We start from the raw sequence: 19,695 nt of genomic DNA on the forward strand, positions 1-19,695 counted from the left end.
TATCTGGCTGTATCTGTGCACTCCCCTATATCTGGCTGTATCTGTGCACTCCCCTATCTCTGGCTGTATCTGTGCACTCCCCTATATCTGGCTGTATCTGTGCACTCCCCTATCTCTGGCTGTATCTGTGCACTCCCCTATATCTGGCTGTATCTGTGCACTCCCCTATCTCTGGCTGTATCTGTGCGCTCCCCTATCTCTGGCTGTATCTGTGCACTCCCCTATATCTGGCTGTATCTGTGCACTCCCCTATCTCTGGCTGTATCTGTGCGCTCCCCTATCTCTGGCTGTATCTGTGCGCTCCCCTATATCTGGCTGTCTCTGTGCACTCTGTTTGGTTGTCTGAGGAGATGATGGGAGGGTCTTGATTGGTTGTTGGAGGAGATGATGGGAGGGTTTGTTTGGTTTTGGAGGAGATGATGTGAGGGTTTTGATTGGTTGTTGGAGATGTTGGGAGGGTTTGTTTGGTTGTTGGACGGTACAGATGCAGCAGGCTCTATACACGGTACAGATGCAGCAGGCTCTATACACGGTACAGATGCAGCAGGCTCTATACAGGGTACAGATGCAGCAGGTTCTCTACACGGTACAGACGCAGCAGGTTCTATACACGGTACAGATGCAGCAGGCTCTATACATGGTACAGATGCAGCAGGTTCTATACACAGTACAGATGCAGCAGGCTCTATACATGGTACAGATGCAGCAGGTTCTATACACGGTACAGATGCAGCAGACTCTATACACGGTACAGATGCAGCAGGTGCTATACACAATACAGATGCAGCAGGCTCTATACACGGTACAGATGTAGCAGGTTCTATACATGGTACAGATGCTGCAGGTTCTATACATGGTACAGATGCAGCAGGCTCTATACATGGTACAGATGCAGTAGGCTCTATACACGGTAGAGATGCAGCAGGTTCTATACACGGTACAGATGCAGCAGGCTCTATACACTGTACAGATGCAGCAGGTTCTATACACGGTACAGATGCAGCAGGCTCTATACACGGTACAGATGCAGTAGGCTCTATACACAGTACAGATGCAGCAGGCTCTATACACGGTACAGATGCAGCAGGCTCTATACACGGTACAGATGCAGCAGGCTCTATACACGGTACAGAGGCAGCAGGTTCTATACACGGCACAGATGCAGCAGGTTTTATACACGGTACAGATGCAGCAGGTTCTATACACGGTACAGATGCAGCAGGTTCTATACACGGTACAGAGGCAGCAGGTTCTATACACGGCACAGATGCAGCAGGTTCTATACACGGCACAGATGCAGCAGGTTTTATACACGGTACAGATGCAGCAGGCTCTATACACAGTACAGATGCAGCAGGTTCTATACACGGTACAGATGCAGCAGGCTCTATACACGGTACAGATGCAGCAGGTTCTATACACGGTACAGATGCACGGGACCCCGATTTTGGTTCTGTGTTCCCAATTGGGAAAATCTCCCCAGTGGGGTACTCCCTGGCAGGGGTTCTTCCCCCTCCTCCACACATTAAGTGGGTGTATTCCCCCATATCCCCAGTGTAGTAATTGGCCTCTGGTAATACACAGAGATTATACAAATCCTCCTACATAAGTTGTACCTGTTTATCTGTGCTTTCTATTCTCATCCATTCAAAGTGCAGAATTTATACAGCTTGTCCGAGCAGTCAGAAAGAAGGGGGCGGGGAGCTGAGGTTACACCCTGCTGATCTCAATGAGAGCTGATTGGAGGGAAGGGACACACCCCCCTTCACACAATACACAGAAACAGAGCTGAGGCTGTTATTCACAGGCTGTGTGCTGGAGCTTCTCCCGTCACATTTTATTTCTTGGTGTCAGGAAAACTTGTCAGAAGTGACTTATGCAGATAGCGTGGTAGGGGGAAGGGGGAGATTCATGCAGATAGCATGGTAAGGGGGAGGGGGAGAGAGGGAGCTTCATGCAGATAGCAGGGGGAGGGGGAGGAAAGAGGCAGAGGGGGAGGGAGAGGAGTCTCATGGAGATAGCAGAGGAAGGAGGGGGATGTGGGATATTAATGCAGATAGTGGAGGAAGGAGGGAGGGTAGAGGAGACTCATGCAGGTAGTGGGGATGGGGAGGAGGGAGGAAACTTATGCAGATAGTGGAGGGAGGAGGGGGGAGGAAGGCGGGGGAGGGGATTCATGCAGATAGCAGAGGGGAGGAGGAGGGAGGGGGAGGAGACTCATGCAGATAGAGGGGAGGAGGGGGAGGAGACTCATGCAGATAGTGGAGGGGGAGGAAGGGAGGGGAGGAGACTCATGCAGATAGCAGAGGAAGGAGTGGTGGGGGGAGGGAAGGAGGGGTGGGGGGGAGGGAAGGAGGGTGAGGTGTGAGAGGGAGAAGACTCCTGTAGATTGCAGAGAAAGGATTGTGGAAGGGGGAGGAGACTTATACAGATAGTAGGAGGGGGAGGAGACTCAGTGCTCTGGACTAAGACAAGTACACATTATAGAGGGATGTGCTTTGTTCAGATTTCATGTCTGAGGCTGATAGTCACTTTATTGCTGTGATTGGCTCTTCTCTGTGATTGGCTCATCTCGGAGGTCGGCTCTCGGAGGATCTTCATCTGATGATGATGATTGTGTCTGTGAGTTGGTCGGGTTCCTCGGTGAAGTGGCTGCTAAGTGGAGGCGTGTGACTGCCATGATCAGTGCTGTCCGGTGACCCCAAAACTCCTCCCACTGTGCGCTCTCTGTATTCTGCAATCCAGTTAGCCAATTACAGGAGCAGAGGGATGAGAACCCGGAGATCCTGGACACAGAGTAACGCTGCCTGGAAGAGACACTCTGGTGCTGTGATATGGGGAGATCATTACTACTGTCTGTGTCCCATGACAGCCAATCACAGCCCTCCTCCCCCTGTGTCACCTGCACTGCACACTCATACATTCCCCTCATGCGGAGGATCACGTATCCCCTCTTGAAGCTCTCATCGCGTTTCATGTGAAGGGTCTGATATCCCCCCCCCCCCCCCCCCCGTCCTCCAGAGTCTTTTTATAGACAAGGATCAGATTCACCGGCTGAGACAAACTTCTCTCCAGACCTCCAAAATATCCCCCCCCCCCCCATGGTACTCAGACTTCTCCTTCAACCCCCCCACCCCCGGAAAATGGAGTAAATATCCCCCCATAGTACATATACCTCCCCTCCCCCCCAGATGATGGAGGAAATATCCCCCCATAGTACATATACCTCTCCCCCCCCCCCAGATGATGAAGGCCATACAATATCCCCCCAAAGTAGCACAGAAGTATCCATAGCCATTCAGCGTTACTCATTTAAAGTAGAACTCCAACCCAGGCTTTATTTCTGTCTTTGGGAAGATTTAGGGTCTCTGTTAGGCTTTTATTTTTGTATGTGTCCCCTCTTAAGAGATTCCCCCTCACTTCCTGTCCTGGTGACCCCCTCTGCCCAAAACAGAAAGTGAGGAGGGACCCCAAGGCCAAAAATAAACTCCCACTAAGTCCTAAAAGCGTCCATCCAATCCCTCATCTCCCTACAGTATAATGTGTGCAGATTGAGGACCGGTCCTCCTCCGGACACCATCCAATCACCATCCACAGATCCGCCCCCAACGCTGTGAACCCCCTGACTATTCCTGACCCAATTTGACTGGATCACGGTGGCTGAGTAGTTAGCACTTCCCCCCTGCAGCGCTGGGGTTGTTGATTCAAATCCCAACCACTGCAATACCTGCATGAAGTTTGCATGTTCTCCCTGTGCCTGCGCGGGTTTCCTCCGGGTACTCCAGTTTCCTCCCACACTCCATAGGCATTCAGGGAGGATAATTGTCCTCAATATGTGTATGTAGGAATGTGAGATCGGGAACTTAGAGTGTAAGCTCCTGGGGGCAGGAACTGATGGAAATGTACAATATATATATATATGTAAAGTGCTGCGTATATTGTCAGTGTTATATACAGTGTATACCTATAATAATAAATCTCCAAGTCTGTCCCAGAGAGCTCGCCCACATTCTCCACCTCCCACCCTAGAGAGCTCGCCCGCATTCTCCACCTTCTATCCCAGAGAGCTCGCCCGCATTTTCCATGTCCTGTCCCAGAGAGTTCGCCCACATTCTCCACCTCCCACCCTAGAGAGCTCGCCCGCATTCTCCACCTTCTATCCCAGAGAGCTCGCCCGCATTTTCCATCTCCTGTCCCAGAGAGTTTGCCCGCATTCTCCACCTTCTGTCGCAGAGAGCTCGCCCGCATTTGCCACCTCCTGCCCCAGAGAGTTTGCCCGCATTCTCCACCTTCTGTCCCAGAGAGCTCACCCACATTCTCCACCTCCCGTCCCAGAGAGCCCATCCGCATTCTCCACCTCCCGTCCCAGAGAGCTCACCCGCATTCTCCACCTTCTGTCCCAGAGAGCTCGCCTGCATTCTCCACCTCCTGTCCCAGAGCAGAGAGCTCACCGGCATTCTCCACCTCCTGTCCCAGAGAGCTCGCCCGCATTCTCCACCTCCTGTCCCAGAGAGCTCGCCCGCATTCTCCACCTCCTGTCCCAGAGAGCCCATCCGCATTCTCCACCTCCTGTCCCAGAGAGCTCACCCGCATTCTCCACCTCCTGTCCCAGAGAGCTCACCCGCATTCTCCACCTCCTGTCCCAGAGAGCTCACCCGCATTCTCCACCTCCTGTCCCAGAGAGCTCACCCGCATTCTCCACCTCCTGTCCCAGAGAGCTCGCCCACATTCTATACTTCCTGTCCCAGAGAGCTCGTCCACATTCTCCACCTCCCACCCCAGAGAGTTTGCCAGCATTCTCCACCTCCTGTCCCAGAGAGCTCGCCCACATTCTCCACCTCCCATCCCAGAGAGTTTGCCCGCATTCTCCACCTTCTGTCCCAGAGAGCTTGCCTGAATTCTCCACCTCCTGTCCCAGAGCAGAGAGCTCACCCGCATTCTCCACCTCCTGTCCCAGAGAGCTCGCCCCCATTCTCCACCTCCTGCCCCAGAGAGCTCGCCCGCATTCTCCACCTCCTGCCCCAGAGAGCTCACCCGCATTCTCCACCTCCTGTCCCAGAGAGCTTGTCCGCATTCTCCACCTCCCACCCCAGAGAGCTTGCCAGCATTCTCCACCTCCTGTCCCAGAGAGCTCGTCCGCATTCTCCACCTTCTAACCCAGAGAGCTTGCCCACATTCTCCACCTTCTGTCTCAGAGAGCTTGTCCGCATTCTCCACCTACCACCCCAGAGAGCTCGTCCACATTCTCCACCTTCTGTCCCAGAGAGCTTACCCGCATTCTCCACCTCCCGCCCAGAGAGCTCGTCCACATTCTCCATCTACCGCCCAAAGAGCTTGCCTGCATTCTCCACCTCCCTGTCCTGGTGAGATCGCCCGCATTCTCCACCTCCTGTCCCAGAGAGCTCGTCCGCATTCTCCACCTCCCACCCCAGAAAGCTTGCCCGCATTCTCCACCTCCTGTCCCAGAGAGCTTGCCTGCATTCTCCACCTTCTATCCCAGAGAGCTCGCCCACATTCTCCACCTCCTGTCCCAGAGAGCCCATCTGCATTCTCCACCTTCTGTCCCAGAGAGCTCGCCCACATTCTCCAGCTCCCACACCAGAGAGCTCGCCCACATTATCCACCTCCCGTCCCAGAGAGTTTGCCCGCATTCTCCACCTCCTGTCCCAGAGAGCTCACCCGCATTCTCCACCTCCTGTCCCAGAGAGCTCACCCGCATTCTCCACCTCCTGTCCCAGAGAGCTCGCCCACATTCTATACTTCCTGTCCCAGAGAGCTCGTCCACATTCTCCACCTCCCACCCCAGAGAGTTTGCCAGCATTCTCCACCTCCTGTCCCAGAGAGCTCGCCCACATTCTCCAGCTCCCACACCAGAGAGCTCGCCCACATTCTCCACCTCCCGTCCCAGAGAGTTTGCCCGCATTCTCCACCTTCTGTCCCAGAGAGCTCACCCGCATTCTCCACCTCCTGTCCCAGAGAGCTCGCCCGCATTCTCCACCTCCTGCCCCAGAGAGCCCATCTGCATTCTCCACCTTCTGTCCCAGAGAGCTCGCCCACATTCTCCACCTCCTGTCCCAGAGAGCCCATCTGCATTCTCCACCTTCTGTCCCAGAGAGCTCGCCCACATTCTCCAGCTCCCACACCAGAGAGCTCGCCCACATTCTCCACCTCCCGTCCCAGAGAGTTTGCCCGCATTCTCCACCTTCTGTCCCAGAGAGCTCGCCCACATTCTCCAGCTCCCACACCAGAGAGCTCGCCCACATTCTCCACCTCCCATCCCAGAGAGTTTGCCCGCATTCTCCACCTTCTGTCCCAGAGAGCTCGCCCACGTTCTCCACCTCCTGTCCCAGAGAGTTTGCCCGCATTCTCCACCTTCTGTCCCAGAGAGCTCGCCCACATTCTCCAGCTCCCACACCAGAGAACTCGCCCACATTCTCCACCTCCCGTCCCAGAGAGTTTGCCCGCATTCTCCACCTCCTGTCCCAGAGAGCTCGCCCGCATTCTCCACCTCCTGCCCCAGAGAGCGCGCCCACATTCTCCACCTCCTGTCCCAGAGAGCTTGCTCGCATTCTCCACCTCCCACCCCAGAGAGCTCGCCCGCATTTTCCACCTCCCGCCCAGAGAGCTCGTCCATATTCTCCATCTACCACCCAAAGAGCTTGCCTGCATTCTCCACCTCCTGTCCCAGAGAGCCCGCCTGCATTCTCCACCTCCCTGCCCCGGAGAGCTTGCCCGCATTCTTCACCTCCTGTCCCAGAGAGCTTGCCCACATTCTCCACCTCCTATCCCAGAGAGCTCGCCCGCATTCTCCACCTACCACCCCAGAGAGCTTGCCCACATTCTCCACCTACCACGCCAGGGAGCTTGCCCACATTCTCCACCTACCACCCCAGGGAGTTTGCCCTTATTCTCCACCTTCCACTCCAGAGAGCTCGATTGCATTATCCACCTTCTGGTCCAGAGAGCTCATTCTCCACTTCCCACCCTAAAGAGCTTTCCCGCATTCTCCACCTCCCGTCCCAGAGAGCTTTCCCGCATTCTCCACCTCCTGCCCCAGAGAGCTTGCCGTCATTCTCCACCTCCCACCATAGAGAGATCACCCGCATTCTCCACCTTCCACCCCAGAGAGTTTGCCTGCATCCTCCACCTCCCACCCTATAGAGCTCACCTGCATTCTCCACCTCCCACCCTAGACAGCTCGCTCGCATTCTCAACCTCCTGCCCCAGCCAGCAGATTTATGGCACTCTGTGTCAAGAATTTATGGAGGAGGCTGCAGACTGCTCACCAGGAAAATGCCAGATGCCTGACTGTCCCCCAATACTAAATCACCGATTCTTCATTACAATGTGCAGATCAGGAGTTCCATCTTCCTTCATGTCTGATCCCACCCCTGAGGGCTCCCTCATGATCCCCCCGCAGGGCTCCTCCGTGATTCCCCTCCCACCCCAGAGGGCTCCCCCATGATCCCTCCACTCTATGAGGGCTCTATTAATTCAACCCCACAGGGCTCCCCCATGATTGTCTTCCCACCCCTCCACAGGGTTCCCCCATCATTCCCTTCCCACCCCTCCACAGGGCTCCCCATGATTCCCTTCCCACCCCTCCACAGGGCTCCCTCATGATTACCTTCCTACCCCTCTAAAGGGCTCCCTCATGATTACCTTCCCACCCCTCCAGAGGGCTCCCTCGTGATTCCCTTCCCACCCCTCCAGAGGGCTCCCTCGTGATTCCCTTCCCACCCCTGAGGGCTCCCTCTCATGACTCCCCTGAGGGTATTACAGAACCCTGAACACATCCCACCTGAAGAAGATCTGGAGAGGGAGAAGTCATCTTTTGGATTGGATTATTTTAGCCAATATACCATTGTTCTCCTAATATAGGTTCCCTCATGATTCCCTTCCCACCCCTCCAGAGGGCTCCCTCATGATTCCCTTCCCACCCCTCCAGAGGGCTCCCTCATGATTCCCTTCCCACCCCTCCAGAGGGCTCCCTCGTGATTCCCTTCCCACCCCTCCAGAGGACTCCCTTGTGATTCCCTTCCCACCCCTCCAGAGGGCTCCCTTGTGATTCCCTTCCCACCCCTCCAGAGGGCTCCCTCGTGATTCCCTTCCCACCCCTCCAGAGGGCTCCCTTGTGATTCCCTTCCCACCCCTCCAGAGGGCTCCCTCATGATTCCCTTCCCACCCCTCCAGAGGGCTCCCTTGTGATTCCCTTCCCACCCCTCCAGAGGGCTCCCTTGTGATTCCCTTCCCACCCCTCCAGAGGGCTCCCTTGTTATTCCCTTCCCACCCCTGAGGGCTCCCTCTCATGACTCCCCTGAGGGTATTACAGAACCCTGAACACATCCCACCTGAAGAAGATCTGGAGAGGGAGGAGTCATCTTTTGGATTGGAATATTTTAGCCAATACACCATTGTTCTCCTAATATAAGAAGCCTCTGTATAAGGCGAGCGCCCCCTACATTCAGGATGATTCCACCAATACCTGGGAGAACATCACCCCAATCCTCCGTGTTCCCCGCCCATCCCGACATTCCACCCATTGCAGGAAAATGTCCAGCCGGCTAGGAAGTAATTGTTTCTTCTGCAATGCTGAGAAGAATGGTCTGATCTCTGGGCAATGCTGGTCTGTGATTGGCCAGTGTTAGCCGGGGCACAACTCTGGATGAACACCGATAAGATGAGAATCTGTCATCGGATTTTGTCTGCTGTGCAATGATTGGAGGAAGGATCCCTGACAGTTCTCAGTACAGAGATAAACCTCATAGGAGTACCACCATTTCTTACCTTCTATGGGGGGTCAGGACTGCAGATGGTGACACATATGGAACAATCTGATTGGATGAAGGATAAATGTGTTCCTGAGGCAGGCAGAGTCCTTGGCTGGTGTGAAGTCTCATGTTACTCCATGAGAAGAGCGCACAGAGGGACTTCATAGGGATCAGATGTCTGCTGACGGGAATGTCTGAGGTGGTCTCACAGACGGGAGATCCGAGGCTCTTCTCATCCCAACGCAAATCTTCAGATCTATGCCTGGATTTTCAGATTTGTATGGAGAATGGGATGGTCAGAACACCCGGCAGGGTTATGTCTGTGTCCCCACTGGGGAGATTCACCCGCTATTCATCCTGGTGTCACCGAGACACAAAGTGATGGGAAATCCAACATGTAACAGTTGTCACCAGAACAGGAAGTGAGGGGAAATCTTCCAATGGGGACACCTGATCTGGTGACAACGGTCTAAAGCTAGCCATAGAGGAGCAGAATGAATACAAATTCAGACAAAAAATTGAAACATTCTTTCAATCTAACATTCGATAGAATAACATTCATACAATCTGTGCAATGAGGAACACGAGCTATAAAAGTGTTCCCTGACCTGAGGAGAACCGATCCGGGCCGAGCGAACGAGGAAAGTCTCAGAATGGAATACACAGAAAGTCAGAGGAAGATTTCTCCATACATCTCCTAGAGTGTAAGCTCTCAGGATCAGGGCCCTCTGATTCCTCTTGTACTGTACAGTGAGGGAAAAAGTATGTGACCCCCTGCTGATTTTGTACGTTTGCCCACTGATAAACAAATGATCAGTCTATAATTTTATTGGTCGGTTTATTTTACCAGTGAGAGACGGAATAACAACAAAAATATCCAAAAAAACGCATTTCATAAAAGTTATAAATTGATTTGCATTTTAATGAGTGAAATAAGTATTTGATCCCCGACCAATCAGCAGATTTCTGACTCCCAGGTGTCTTCTATACAGGTAATGAGCTGAGATTAGGAGGATTCTCTTATAGGGAGTGCTCCTAATCTCAGCTTGTTACCTGTATAGAAGACACCTGTCCACAGAACCAACCAATCAGATTCCAATCTCTCCACCATGGCCAAGACCAAAGAGCTGTCCAAGGATGTCAGGGAGAAGATTGGAGACCTACACAAGGCTGGAATGGCTACAAGACCATCGCCAAGCAGCTTGGTGAGAGGTGACAACAGTTGGTTGGAAGAAACAGAAAATAACTGTCAGTCTCCTCAGTCTGGGGCTCCATGGAAGATCTCACCTCATGGAGGATCAATGATGATGGAGAACGGTGAGGAATCAGCCCAGAACTACACAGGAGAATCTTCTCAATGATCTCAGCTGGGACCATCGTCACCAAGAAAACAATTGGTAACACACTACACCATGGAGGACTGAAATCCTGCAGCACCCGCAAGGTCCCCCTGCTCAGGAAATCACATGGTACAGCCCGTCTGCTAATGAACATCTGAATGATTCAGAGGAGAACTGGGTGAAAGTGCTGTGGTCAGATGAGACTAAAATACAGCTCTTTGGCATCAACTCAACAAGGAGGAGGAGGAGGAATGCTGCCTGTGACCCCAAGAACACCATCCCCCACCGTCACACATGGAGGTGCTTTGGGGGTGTTTTACTGCTAAGGGGACAACTTCACCGCATCAAAGGGATGATGGGCGGGGCCATGTACCATCAAATATGGGGTGAGAACATCCTTCCCTCAGCCAGGGCATTGGAAATGGGTCATGGATGGGTCTTCCAGCATGACAGTGACCCAAAACACACAGCCAAGCCAACAAAGGAGTGGCTCAAAAAGAAGCACATTAAGGTCATAGAGTGGCCCAGCCAGTCTCCAGACCTTCATCCCATAGAAAATATGTGGAGGGAGCTGAAGGTTCGACTTACCAAACATTAGCCTGGAAACCTCAATGACTTGGAGAAGATCTGCAGAGAGGAGAAAATCCCTCCTGAGATGAGTGCAAACCTGAAGGCCAACTATAAGAAACCTCTGAACTCTGTGACCTCTGACCTCTGTGACCTCTGACCTCTGTGACCTCTGACCTCTGTGATTGGCCAGCAAGGGTTTCTCCACCAACTACTAAGTGGTTCAAATATTTATTTCACTCATTAAAATGCAAATCCATTTATAACTTTATTGAAATGCGTTTTTCTGGATATTTTTGTTATTTTGTCCCTCACTGTTAAAATAAACCGACCAATAAAATTATAGACTGATCATTTCTTTGTCAGTGGGCAAATCTACAAAATCAGCAGGGGATCACATACTTATTCCCTCACTGTAACTGTACTGTCTGCTCTCATGTTGTAAAGTGCTGCACAAACTGTTAGCGCTAAAAATCCTGTATAATAATAATAATAATAATAATAATAATAATAAATCTCATATAATAATAATATAAATCCTGTATAATAATAATAATAATATAAATCCTGTATAATAATAATAATATAAATCCTGTATAAAAATAATAATAATATAAATCCTGTATAATAATAATAATAATATAAATCCTGTCTGAGGATTGGAGGTGATCTCACCTGTATGAAGTATTTCTATTTCAGAATTTTCCTGTTATTATCACAACATTCGATGGCCAATCGTTGCATTTGAAAATTTCCAGCAAAAACTTCAAAACGTTGTTCTTTTCCGACCGATTTATAGCAGGACGCCGACTGCTCGTGTGCTTTTCACTTAATTTTTTTTCACTTTTTTTTTGATTGACCGACAAACAAATTTTCCAGCACGTTTGTTCATTTTTAGTGTGGAGACAGAAATCAGCTGTCGCAGTAATCATATGGAAGTCGAACAATCGATCAATTCTTCCTTCAATTTTCTACTCATCTATGGCCAACTTAACGTATAACTAAGGGTAAAACTTTATTTTTTTTAGTGTTGGATGGAGGGGGGAGGGGTGAGACCCCCTGTCAGCTTTTATTGCTGTCTGTGCCCCCGTTAGGGAGATCCCCTCCTCTCTATTTCTCCTGTTTACCATTATCCATGAAAGTGAAAGGAAATCCCACATTTTGGGTTGCCCCCAGAAGAGTCATAGAGGGGAAATCTTCCAATGGGGACACTAGTTCTGGTGATCTGGGGGATCCCCAAGAGATTCCCTTAATTTGCAGGGACTTCCTCTCACTTCCTGCTCTGATTATAGGACAGGAAGTGAAGAGAAATCTCCCCAATGGGACATTGGATAGCAAATAGAAAACTGACGGGTGATAACTAGAGATGGGAAGGTCCTTAAAAAAAATAAAAAATTGGAGAAAAAAAAAAAACGTTTTTTCAGTGTTTTATTCAAAGCTTTTTTGGGGTTTTTTTCCGGAAAATTGAAAAAAAAAAAAAGAAGTGTGGAAAGTTCTTTACAATGATGAATAAAATAACTATGACACGATAGTCACACTATATAACATGAAGACCTTAATGAAAGATTTCTGAGGCTTTGGTCAAGTCTTAAATTATTACACATCCTGGAATACAATTCAAGTAACACCGTACTTCTCAGACAAGAGAAATATGCATTTCTGCCACTAGGGGGCACTGCAGGGGAAAAGCTCCAGTTTAGTCTGATTGTGGGCTCCATCTTGTACCTCCTACAGTTGGGTGATTGTTGGGGTCTTCATTGACATATAAGGGGGGGGGGGGTTGTCTTTATAACCTTTGATTACTATGAACGTTCTCCACCAACCCAGAATAATGCCCCCCAATATTCTGCTCAGTGATTTGGTTGGTAAAATGGAGACACAACAGATTGGAAATATTTCCACCGTGCGATTTCTGCTAAGAGCAAAGCTGCGATTTGTAGATATTGTGAGAAGAAATCTTCTTTTCCAAATTCTACAAGAATGATAAATCTCATCCCGGCATGCCAGAGGGGCCCTAAAGGATGACAGAACCCATTCTGGCATGCCAGAGGGGCCCTAAAGGATGACAAATCTCATCCCGGCATGCCACAGGGGCCCCAAAGGATGGGAGAGACACATCCTGGCATGCCAGAGGGGCCCTAAAGGATGACAAATCTCATCCCAGAATGCCAGAGGGGCCCTAAAGGATGGGAGAGACACATCCCGGCATTGCATAGGGGCCCTAAAGGATGACAGAACCCATCCCGGCATTGCATAGGGGCCCTAAAGGATGACAGAACCCATCCCGGCATGCCAGAGGGGCCCTAAAGGATGACAAATCTCGTCCCGCATGCCAGAGGGGCCCTAAAGGATGGCAGTGGGAGGGTGGGAGCCGACCCCACTGGAAGAAGACAGTGATTATTGAGAGTGGCTCTAGGGATAATCGCAGGTAACACCCAGCAGGCTGCTTGTATTGAGGTCAGTTGATCCACTTGGTGGAGGGGGACCTGTTCCCATGTATAGGTGGGGGGGGACCTGTTCCCATGTATAGGTGGGGGGGGACCTGTTCCCATGTATAGGTGGGGGGGGACCTGTTCCCATGTATAGGTGGGGGGGGACCTGTTCCCATGTATAGGTGGGGGGGGGACCTGTTCCCATGTATAGGTGGGGGGGGACCTGTTCCCATGTATAGGTGGGGGGGGACCTGTTCCCATGTATAGGTGGGGGGGGGGACCTGTTCCCATGTATAGGTGGGGGGGGGGGACCTGTTCCCATGTATAGGTGGGGGGGGACCTGTTCCCATGTATAGGTGGGGGGGGACCTGTTCCCATGTATAGGTGGGGGGGGGACCTGTTCCCATGTATAGGTGGGGGGGGGGACCTGTTCCCATGTATAGGTGGGGGGGGGACCTGTTCCCATGTATAGGTGGGGGGGGACCTGTTCCCATGTATAGGTGGGGGGGGACCTGTTCCCATGTATAGGTGGGGGGGGGGACCTGTTCCCATGTATAGGTGGGGGGGGACCTGTTCCCATGTATAGGTGGGGGGGGGACCTGTTCCCATGTATAGGTGGGGGGGGGGGACCTGTTCCCATGTATAGGTGGGGGGGGGACCTGTTCCCATGTATAGGTGGGGGGGGACCTGTTCCCATGTATAGGTGGGGGGGGGGACCTGTTCCCATGTATAGGTGGGGGGGGACCTGTTCCCATGTATAGGTGGGGGGGGACCTGTTCCCATGTATAGGTGGGGGGGGGACCTGTTCCCATGTATAGGTGGGGGGGGGGACCTGTTCCCATGTATAGGTGGGGGGGGGGACCTGTTCCCATGTATAGGTGGGGGGGGGACCTGTTCCCATGTATAGGTGGGGGGGGGACCTGTTCCCATGTATAGGTGGGGGGGGACCTGTTCCCATGTATAGGTGGGGGGGGACCTGTTCCCATGTATAGGTGAGGGGGGACCTGTTTCCATGTATAGGTGAAAGGGGGTCGGTTCCCATGTATAGGTGGGGGGACCTGTTCCCATGTATAGGTGGGGGGGGACCTGTTCCCATGTATAGGTGGGGGGGGGACCTGTTCCCATGTATAGGTGGGGGGGGACCTGTTCCCATGTATAGGTGAGGGGGGACATGTTGCCATGTATAGGTGAAAGGGGGTCGGTTCCCATGTATAGGTGGGGGGACCTGTTCCCATGTATAGGTGGGGGGGACCTGTTCCCATGTATAGCTGAAGGGGACGGTTCCCATGTATAGGTGAGGGGGATTACCTGTTCCTATGTATAGGTGGGTGGCCTGTTCCCATGTATAGATGAAAGGGGGGACCTGTTCCCATGTATAGGTGGGGGGAGCTGTTCCCATGTATAGGTAAACGGGGGACCTGTTCCTATGTATAAGTGAGGGGGGGGGCTGTGCCATGTATAGGTGGAGGGGGTTGTTCTCATGTATAGGTAAACGAGGGACCTGTTCCCATGTATAGGTGAAGGGGACCTGTTCCCATGTATAGGTGAGGGGGGATTACCTGTTCCCATGTATAGGTGGGGAGCCTGTTCCCATGTATAGGTGAAGGGGGTATGTTTTCATGTATAGGTGGGGGGGGGGGGGGCTATTCCCATGTATAGGTGGGGGGGACCTGTTCCCATGTATAGGTGGGGGGGAGCTGTTCCGATATATAGGTGAGGGGGGATGTTCCCATGTATGGGTGAAGGGGGGCTGTTCCCATGTATAGGTGAGGGGGGCTATTCCCATGTATAGGTGGGGGGGACCTGTTCCCATGTATAGGTGGGGGGAGCTGTTCCCATGTATAGGTGAGGGGGGATGTTCCCATGTATGGGTGAAGGGGGGGCTGTTCCCATGTATAGGCGAGGGGGGACCTGTTCCCATGTATAGGTGGAGGGGGTTGTTCTCATGTATGGGTGGAGGGGGGATGTTCCCATGTATAGGTGAGGGGGGGGCTATTCCCATGTATAGGTGAGATGGGACCTGTTCCCATGTATAGGTGAAGGGGGGCCTGTTCCCATGTATAGGTGAAGGGGGGCCTGTTCCCATGTATAGGTGGGGGGGCTGTTCCCATGTATAGGTGGGGGGGGCTGTTCCGATGTATAGGTGAGGGGGGGACCTGTTCCCATGTATAGGTGAGGGGGGGACCTGTTCCCATGTATAGGTGAGGGGGGGACCTGTTCCCATGTATAGGTGGGGGGGGACCTGTTCCCATGTATAGGTGGAGGGGGTTGTTCTCATGTATGGGTGAGGGGGGGCCTGTTGTTGTGTATAGGTGAGGGGGGGGCCTGTTGTTGTGTATAGGTGAAGGGGGAACTGTTGTTGTGTCCCCCCTACACCTATACATGGGAACAGCCCCCCCCCTCACCTATACACAACAACAGTTCCCCCCCTTCACCCTATTCCCATGTATAGGTGAAGGGGGGAGGACCTGTTCCCATGTATAGGTGAAGGGGGGACTGTTGTGTATAGGTGAAGGGGGGACTGTTGTGTATAGGTGTAGGGGGGACTGTTGTGTATAGGTGTAGGGGGGACTGTTGTGTATAGGTGTAGGGGGGACTGTTGTGTATAGGTGTAGGGGGGACTGTTGTGTATAGGTGAAGGGGGACTGTTGTGTATAGGTGAACGGGGGGACCTGTTCTCATGTATAGGTGAGGGGGGGGAGGACCTGTTCTCATGTATAGGTGAGGGGGGAGGACCTGTTCTCATGTATAGGTGAGGGGGGACTGTTGTGTATAGGTGAAGGGGGGACTGTTGTGTATAGGTGAAGGGGGGACTGTTGTGTATAGGTGTAGGGGGGACTGTTGTGTATAGGTGAAGGGGGGACTGTTGTGTATAGGTGTAGGGGGGACTGTTGTGTATAGGTGTAGGGGGGACTGTTGTGTATAGGTGAAGGGGGGACTGTTGTGTATAGGTGTAGGGGGGACTGTTGTGTATAGGTGTAGGGGGGACTGTTGTGTATAGGTGAAGGGGGGACTGTTGTGTATAGGTGAAGGGGGGACTGTTGTGTATAGGTGAAGGGGGGACTGTTGTGTATAGGTGAAGGGGGGACTGTTGTGTATAGGTGTAGGGGGGACTGTTGTGTATAGGTGTAGGGGGGACTGTTGTGTATAGGTGAAGGGGGGACTGTTGTGTATAGGTGTAGGGGGGACTGTTGTGTATAGGTGTAGGGGGGACTGTTGTGTATAGGTGTAGGGGGGACTGTTGTGTATAGGTGTAGGGGGGACTGTTGTGTATAGGTGAAGGGGGACTGTTGTGTATAGGTGTAGGGGGGACTGTTGTGTATAGGTGTAGGGGGGACTGTTGTGTATAGGTGTAGGGGGGACTGTTGTGTATAGGTGAAGGGGGACTGTTGTGTATAGGTGAACGGGGGGACCTGTTCTCATGTATAGGTGAGGGGGGGGGAGGATCTGTTCTCATGTATAGGTGTAGGGGGGGACACCTCCTCTCATATATAGGGGAAATGTTTTTTATATACAATCCTTGTTATTCCATTTGTAAAAAAAAAAAAACACATTTTAAAAAGCAAGTTTAGTTTATTTGCTGAATATTCTGTACTTTTATATACTTTGTCACCTCCCCCGTCTAACAAAATGACTTTCAGATCGTAAAACTTCTCCACAGCGAATTATTTTGTTTTTTCAAATATTCAATTTTTTCCAAAAAAACAAAAACAAATTGTTTTCCCCCATAGCTTCAACATTTCTGGAACTTTTTCATCTCTAATTCTTACTCTTCATTACTCTGTCCAAACTAAAAAGTTTTACCTATAGTTCTACCTTTAGAGGGGATTCCAATCCTCTGACTTCCTGTTGTGTCTCCAGGACAGGAAGTGAAGGGAAATCCCACCAGTGGGACACAAGATATAAACAATCCAGACTGGAGCAATAATATAACAATTCAGCTCTAAATAAATCCTCTGCGGGATCCCATTACTTTATAAATCGGATTTATCATCCTGATCAGAATAAAATGTTTCTCGTCTTTCTGTGGAAGTGATTATTATTTCTGTACAGCGATCTCTGTGTGCTGTATATACTTTATATATATATAACCAGCTCTATGTATACAGATTGCATACAAAGTAAATGTTTTCTATCCATTTAGAAGTTGTTACTATTTCTGTGCAGCTCTGCTCATCCCCTATGTGTACCGTATATATAATGTATATATATAATCCCCTCCTACAATGTATATATTTTGTATCTGTGTAGAAGTTATTATTGTTATATTTGTGCGCAGAGATCGCTCTGTTTTCATTGGACGTTACTCTCTGACAGGGGGGGGGGGGGGGGGAGGGGTACAGACATTTTTATATTTTTCATTTTACCATAAATGACCCAAAAACCCTCCAGACACCCATCCCCCCCCCCCCCCCCCCCGTTCTATAGACAGAGAGCCGATACCTGAATTGGGAGCTCAGCTGCTGCGGATCCTCTTGGGAGGAAAGTGAATGGAGCGCGGTGAGAAGACAATCAATATTCAATATACGATTAATAATAACATTGATCAGATAATGAAGAGAACTCAGTAATGAGATCAATAGAGCAATGCCTCAATTTATTATCTGCCATGTGAGGTCACACAATCCCCCCGCTCCGCTCCTTCGGGGGGCTCTTTAAGACTTTGGGGGGGTTCTGCGTCCGTCCCAATAAGTGAAATAAAGAATAAAAAGGATAAAATATTATAAAACCAGCTAAGCGTCTTATCTATGGAAATATCGGACCCTCTTCATCCTGGTGGAGGGAAGTCCAGTGCTGCATAGCTTAATATTGGCCCTGGGGCCCCTTGGGGTACCTGGATCTCATCCCCTGGGGCCCCTGGGGTACCTGGATCCCATCCCCTGGGGTCACACCGGGGTCAGGTGGGCTCCTCGTTAAACAAAGTGAACTTTGGCTTTACTTTGACGGTCATATTGCGTTTTCGGATGGTGTTCTTCGGGGAGAAGGAGATGCTGTCCAGGTTGCTGCGATCCTCATCCAGCTGTCTGGCCGTACAATTCGGCGTCGGCGCCTTCACCGTGTTACCAAACTTGGAATAGTCCACTGAGTACCGACCGTCTTCCTCCGCCACAACGGGGACAAAGCGGCGGCCCCAGAGGATCTCGTCGGCCAAGTAGGAAGTTCTGGCTTGGGTGGTGATGCCGGTGGTCTCCACCACCCCTTCCAGGATGACGATGATCTCCAGGTCCTGGTGGTGGGTGAGGTCGGAGGATGAGATGTCATAGAGGGGACTGTCCTTGGTGATGGTGTGACAGATGATGAGCGGGGACACCAGGAATATCCCATTGGTGCTGACGGGGTTCTCTGTCTGGATATCGATCTGGTCGATAGGCAGAACTTCGCCCTCCAGGCTGCTGGACTTGCGGACCACCTGCATGCGGATGGTGGCGCTGATGATCATGCTCTTCCTCAGGTCGCCCACCCGGAACATGAAGCAGAGTTTACTGTTCCTCAGGCCAATGACGGCGTGCTTACTGAAGATAAGGGTCTCCGCTCGACGATGGGCCTGAGCCGTCTTCATAAAGATACAACCCAACATGATGGCATTGATGACCAACCCAACGATGTTCTGGATGCAGAGGACCAAGATGGCGGCGGGGCATTCCTCCGTTACCATTCGGCCGCCAAAGCCAATGGTGACCTGCACCTCGATGGAGAAGAGGAAGGCGGCGGTGAAGGACTGGACGCTGGTGACACACGGCACAAAGTCCTCCTGGTTGTAGTCCAAGTCACCATGGGCAAAGGCGATGAGCCACCAGATCATGCCGAAGAGGAGCCAGGTGCAGAGGAAGGACATGGTGAAGATCAGGAGGGTGTAATGCCACTTGAGGTCCACCACGGTGGTGAAGACGTCCAGCAGGAATCGGCCCTGCTCCCGGATGTTCTTGTGGGCCACATTGCAGGTGCCATTCTTGGCCACGAAGCGCGCCCGGCGTTCCTTGGCTTTGTACCGCGGCTCGCTGAGGTCCTCGGCCAGGCGGGTGGTCAGAACATATTCCTCAGGGATGAGTCCCTTCCTGGACAACATGACTATGCCATGCTAGAGGTGCAAGGCAATGCAACCAGATCCCAGCTGAACATCTGCCCCTGCCAATCACCAGGGTGGGGGAGGGGGCTGCACCACTATAAGGCTTGGGGGGCCCCTTACACCTCCACCGCCATCAGGGGCCCCGGAAACACCAAAAGTCCTGCAGATCAGCTCCGATCCGGCCCGGCCACAGCGGGAGAGACCGGCGATGCTGCCGGAGAGACGACCGGGAGGTGAATGAGAGCCGCAGAGCCGGGGAGCGGCGATCCCAACCGCGGCCACCAGAGGGAGCGCCAGACCGGGGAATAATAAAATACTGTATACAGCCAGACAAAGGGATACATTATATAATGGTCCAATACTATAATACCCCCCCCCCCTAATATATACCCCCCCCCCAATATAATAATATACAGCCAGACAAAGAGATACATTATATAATGGTCCAATACTATAATACCCCCCCCCCCTAATATATACCCCCCCCAATATAATAATATACAGCCAGACAAAGAGAT

General features: G+C 51.7%; 1 protein-coding gene across 1 annotated transcript; it reads right to left on the bottom strand.

Moving 5' to 3' along the window:
* Window positions 1-17,803: 17,803 nt before the first annotated feature.
* On the bottom strand, window positions 17,804-19,443 carry LOC309543582 (ATP-sensitive inward rectifier potassium channel 11-like). The gene is made up of 2 exons (XM_082276045.1): window positions 17,977-19,443; window positions 17,804-17,934 (listed from the first exon to the last, which is right to left on the bottom strand). Exon 1 carries the CDS (start codon window positions 19,175-19,177, stop codon window positions 18,008-18,010), a length of 1,170 nt encoding a protein of 389 aa, XP_082132171.1. The 5' UTR covers window positions 19,178-19,443; the 3' UTR covers window positions 17,804-17,934; window positions 17,977-18,007.
* Between the last annotated feature and the right edge of the window lie 252 nt (window positions 19,444-19,695).

The sequence above is a fragment of the Pelophylax lessonae genome (assembly GCF_965119305.1).
Source record: "Pelophylax lessonae genome assembly, contig: HAP1_SCAFFOLD_247, whole genome shotgun sequence".
Taxonomy (NCBI): Eukaryota; Metazoa; Chordata; class Amphibia; order Anura; family Ranidae; genus Pelophylax; species Pelophylax lessonae.

Bases quoted from the DNA above. Each gene is read 5' to 3' on its own strand.
- LOC309543582 (XM_082276045.1), bottom strand. From the start codon at position 19,177: ATGTTGTCCAGGAAGGGACTCATCCCTGAGGAATATGTTCTGACCACC.